The following is a 5,511-nucleotide window of genomic DNA, read 5'->3' as shown; positions in this document are numbered from 1 at the left end:
GAAACGTCGATTCTCCTGTTCCCTAGATGCTGCCTGACCTGCTGCGCTTTTCCAGCAACACATTTCCAGCTCTGATCTCCAGCATCTGCAGACCTCACTTTCTCCATTTGATAAGGTTCCACACAGTAGGCTATTGCACAAAGTACGGAGGCATGGGATTGAGGGTGATTTGGCGGTTTGGATCAGAAATTGGCTAGCTGAAAGAAGACAGAGGATGGTGGTTGATGGGAAATGTTCATCCTGGAGTTCAATTACTAGTGGTAACAAGGATCTGTTTTGGGGCCATTGTCTTTTGTCATTTATGTAAATGACCTGGATGAGGGCATAGAAGGATGGGTTAGTAAATTTGGGGATGACACTAGGTTGGTAGAGTTGTGGATAATGACAAAGGATATTGTAGGTTACAGAGGGACATAGATAAGCTGCAGAGCTGGGCTGAGAAGTGGCAAATGGAGTTTAATTCGGAAAAGTCTGAGGAGATTCACTTTGGAAGGAGTAACAGGAATGCAGAGTACTGGGTTAATGGTAAAATTCTTGGTTGTGTAGATGAGCAGAGAGTTCGCAGTGTCCAGGTACATAGATCCATGAAAATTGCCACCCAGGTTGACAGGGCATATAGTGTGTTAGCTTTTATTGGTAGAGGGATTGAGTTTGGGAATCATGAAGTTATGCTGCAGCTCTGTTGCAACCACATTTTGAGTTTTGCATACAGTCTGGTAACCGCAATATAGGAAGGGTGTGGAAGCTTTGGAAAGTGTTCAGAGGAGATTTACTGGGATGTTGCCTGTTATGGAGGGAAGGTCTTATGAGGAAGGACTGAGGAACTTGAGGCTGTTTTCATTAGAGTGAAGAAGGTTGAGAGGCAACTTAACTGAGACATATAAAATAATCAGAAGGTTAGATAGGTTGGACAGTGAGAGTCTTTTTCCTCGGATGGCGATGGCTAGCATGAGACATAGCTTGGAATTGAGGGGTGATAGATATAGGACAGATGTCAGAGGTAGTTTCTTTACTCAGAGATTAGTAGGGGCGTGGAAATCTCTGCCTGCCACAGTAGTAGACTCGCCAACTTTAAAGACATTTAATGGTCATTGCATAGGCGTATGGATGAGAATGGAATAGCGTAGATTAGATGTGGTTCCATAGGTGAGTGCAAAATCAAGGGCTGAAGGGCTGTACTGCGCTTAAAGTTCTATGTTACCAATTTGGTGTTTAAACTAATGTGTCATTGAACTATGTCAAATTGGAGGATGAATGCAGATTATTGCTTCATTTAGTGCTGTACAATGAGTGAAAGCAAGCTTTTTAAATATTTATTCATGGGATGAGGGCAATGCTGTCTAGACCAGCATTTATTACCCATCCTGATTTGCCCAGAGGGCAGTTGAGAGTCAACCACATTGTCTAGAATCGCATGTAGGCTAGACCAGGTAAGGATGACAGATTTCCTTCCCTCAAGGATATTAATGAACCAGATGGGTTTTTCCAACAATTGACAATGGATTCATGGTCGTCATTCTTAATTTCAGTTTTTTTTTAAATTGCTTTCCTATTCTACCATCTGCCATAGCAGGATTCAAACCTGGGTCCTCAGAACATTACCTGTACCTCTAGCGATAACACCACTTGGCCATTGCCTCCCCCCATAATCAAATGTATAGTCAACTGCTATTTGTTATCTCTCCTATTGACTTCAACAAAATAAGATGTAGAATGTGTTTCTTACTCACTGTCAACCCAGTTTATGCAACTGCGTAAAGTCCAGGTCTCGGTCAATGTACAGTGGACTGAATTGAATTTGAAGTTTGGTTATGCAACCTGTTCTACTTAACAAGGAGATATTCTGGCTGTCACCCCAATTGACAGCCAACTATCTTAATCTGCTACGTATGCTTTGTCTCACCTCCCCTTTCAGGGTAGAGTTTTCCAGTCCTCCTCCAATTCATTTGTAGGCAGAGTTATTCAAGCCTGTAATTTTTTCCAGATGACCTTCCTCCCAGCCTCTTGCCCAGCCTCAAACTGTCCACAGTTTTGTTTTTAAAACAAAAACAAGTTGTTTAAGGCCTTGGGCACAATTTGTTTGTTTATAGAGGATATTCAGGTACTGGATATGAGTTTGCTGGCTGAGCTGGCAGGTTCGTTTTCACACATTTCGTCAGGACACTCGGTAACATCATCAATGAGCCTCCGGTGAAGCACTGGTGGTATGGCCCGCTTTTTATTTATGTGTTTAGGTTTCCTTGGGTTGGTGATGTCATTTCCTGTTTTTTTCTCGGGGGTGGGTAAATGGGATCCAACTCAATGTGTTTGTTGGTAGAGTTCCGGTTGGAGTGTCATGCTTCGAGGATTTCTTGCTTGTGTCTCTGTTTAGCTTGTCCTAAAATGGATGTGTTGTCCCAGTCAAAGTGGTGTCCTTTCTCATCTGTACGTAAAGATACCAGTGAGAGTGAGTCATGTCTTTTTGTGGCTAGTTGATGTTCATGTATCCTGATGACTAGTTTTCTGCCTGTTTGTCCAATGTAGTGTTTGTTACAGTTCTTGCAAGATATTTTGTAAATTACATTAGTTTTGCTTGTTAAGGTACTCAAGAGGAATTCTAATGGGTTACCCGGCTCAAGCCCCCGAATCAGATATCCCTGCCTAGGCCCACCTCCAATCCTCTGCCCCTCCATCTCTCTCTCTCTCTCTCTCTCTCTCTCTCTCTCCATCCCTCAATGTGCCCACCCAATTCCAGTCTCATTATTACAAAAATAATTTGAGTCACTGGTGATGGTGCTGAAAAGACTTTGAAAATTTATACTAGAACTGAGATGATAGACTATCAGGGAAAAATGAACACACTGGACTCTTTTTCTCTTAAATGAGAAGGCTGAGGGGTGACCTAATGGCAATCTTTAAATAGTTCATCGGGTTAACATAGAAAAGATGTTTCAGCTGTCAGAAGTTTAAAACCAACAGTCTTGTATTTAAGATGCTCACTATTTTTGTTACACGGGAAGAAGTGAGAATCTTGATAGACAAATTAGGAGGAAAATAATAAATAGTGACGCTGACGGGGGTTAGATGAAGAAAAAATGGGAGGAGTTTCATGAGGAACATAAATGCTGGCAGGAAATTGTTGGGCCAAATGGCCTGTTTCTATGTTAAATGCAATCTGATGTAATTTCTTTGCATTTCTGATAACTGCTTAAATAATACACAGACTGGTTCATTCCCAATCTTGCTTTGACTGCCATCTTAATCTGCATAACATGCTGTTAATTTATTTTAATTCAGAAAACATCTGTAGCTTTTGGATCATTAGTATGATATAATTAGATGCAGTCTTGAAAAGCTTTAATGAGAGGCTGACCTGAGCCTTAAATCCAATGAAAAACTGCTTATCAAAATTAATTCCACTTTGTTTTCTTTTTGCAGGGACATTAAACCTGACAACATTCTTCTTGACGATCATGGTAAGTGGCAAATATTGCCTGAGGCAACAGTAAATAAAACTTGTAACGCAAAGCAAGATGCACTTATGGCTTACCAGAGTGTGTAAGCCAGTGCACAGTATCAGTGGATGATGTAAAGGAATTGTGACTGGTTAGGTGATCCTGAATGGGCAGTTGGTGAAGCTAAAGCTGGCCTCCGTACCCCTGCATAGGAAGGGGAAATTTTATCAATGGTTACAGCTATGTGACTGGACAGTAGATGCAAAATCTATAAATATTTTTTAATACTGGAGGCACATAGATTCTTCATTACCAAGGGGATGAAAGATTATCAGGGTAAGTAGGAATGTAGAATTGAGGCCAAAGTCTGAGCGCGCATGATCTTGCTAAGTGGCCTACACTTGCTCCTTGTTCATATAGTCTTCTTTTGGAATGTGTACTTCCATGAATTTCAAGTATTATGGTTGGAGGTGATCTCAGAGACTGAGTGTTCAATCTCCTGACTTGCAGGTGAGTGCTGGTTCTGTGATTGGGATGTCCCACTGAGGAGCAGCACTGACTGATAATTGTTAGACAATAAATTGCAGAGCAGTGGTTTTGGTTCTTCTCATTCATTGAGGTGGATAGAATATCAAGGTCACTGTGGGCCTGTGATTTACTGATTAGTCCTTTTCCCTTCCCTTCTTTCCATCCATTTCTTTTGCCTCTCCAGTTGAAGGAAGTGGCTCCATTGTAGGGGTTTTATGAGAAATCAAGTTTCACAATACCAACTGAGTTCCTGCTGGGTCTGACAGCAGAAAAGCTATATTCATGGAATCATAGATTAATAGAACTAAAAAAGAGATCATTTGGGCCATCGTGCCGATGTTTGTTTTTTTGCACCGTTTCCCCTTTTGCTCCTTTGGGAGTTAACCCTTGCTGAGACGTCTGGTTTTCTTCAGTGGCAACGCAGACTGGATATTGGACCCTGCCCAGAGCTATGGTAACCCCTTTCTGACTTTGCTCAGTTCCTTGTTATTTTGAATGGCAAACTGTAGATAGCAGGGAATGAGTGATATGGGTCATCTTGTTGTCACTGGCTGTGTTGCTGGCCAGCTCCATGATCTCCATGGTCAGATACCCAAGGACAACGGTCACACAAAGTGAGCACCAATCCTCACATAGTCAGCAAAGTGACCCTTGTGTAGTAGCTGATGCATGGAAGTGCACAGTGCATCTTGGAAGGTTATGCTGATAGAGGGCATAGATTTCAGGTGAGAGATGAAAGATATGAAAGGGACCAAAGGGGCAACTTTATTTTACACAGAGGGTGGTGTGTGTATGGAATGAGCTGACAGAGGAAGTGGTGGAGGCTGGTACAATTACATTTAAAAGGCATCTGGAAGGATACATGAATAGGAAGGGTTCAGAGGGATATGAGCCAAATGCTGCAAATGGGGCTAGATTAATTTAGGATATCTGGTCGGCATGGACGAATTAGAGCAAAGGGTCTGTTTCCATGCTGTATGACTCAATGCTGCTATGACAAGATCCCAATGCCTGCATTTACGACTTGCGAAAAAAAAACTGGAAAGCATTCCTACATTAATTTGCCTTAAGGTAGTGTGGTACTTTACATCTTAGAACATAGAACACAGAAAAATACAGCGCAGTACAGGCCCTTTGGCCCTCGATGTTGCGCCGATCCAAGCCCACCTAACCTACACTAGCCCACTATCCTCCATACGCCTATCCAATGCTCGTTTAAATGCCCATAATGAGGGAGAGTCCACCACTGCTACTGGCAGGGCATTCCATGAACTCATGACTCGCTGAGTAAAGAATCTACCCCTAACATCTGTCCTATACCTACCACCCCTTAATTTAAAGCTATGCCCCCTCGTAATAGCTAACTCCATACGTGGAAAAATGTTCTCATGGTCAACCCTATCTAAACCCCTAATCATCAAGTCACCCCTAAACCTTCTTTACTCCAATGAAAACAGTCCCAAGTGCCTCAGCCTTTCCTCATACGAACTTCCTACCATACCAGGCAACATCCTGGTAAACCTCATCTGCACCCGTTCCAGTGCCTCCA

At 42.4% G+C, this 5,511-nt stretch overlaps 1 protein-coding gene across 2 annotated transcripts in view; it reads left to right on the top strand.

Moving 5' to 3' along the window:
- LOC122556786 (serine/threonine-protein kinase 32A-like) overlaps positions 1-5,511 on the top strand; it is a 303,260-nt gene that overhangs the window by 168,319 nt on the left and 129,430 nt on the right. For both annotated transcript variants that reach the window (XM_043703955.1, XM_043703956.1), the window contains exon 5: positions 3,418-3,455. In XM_043703955.1, the coding sequence (XP_043559890.1) occupies positions 3,418-3,455 (38 nt within the window). The remainder of the gene's footprint in view (positions 1-3,417; positions 3,456-5,511) is intronic.

Source organism: Chiloscyllium plagiosum, chromosome 14, assembly GCF_004010195.1.
Source record: "Chiloscyllium plagiosum isolate BGI_BamShark_2017 chromosome 14, ASM401019v2, whole genome shotgun sequence".
NCBI lineage: Eukaryota > Metazoa > Chordata > Chondrichthyes > Orectolobiformes > Hemiscylliidae > Chiloscyllium > Chiloscyllium plagiosum.
This window is presented reverse-complemented; position numbering and strand designations above follow the sequence as displayed.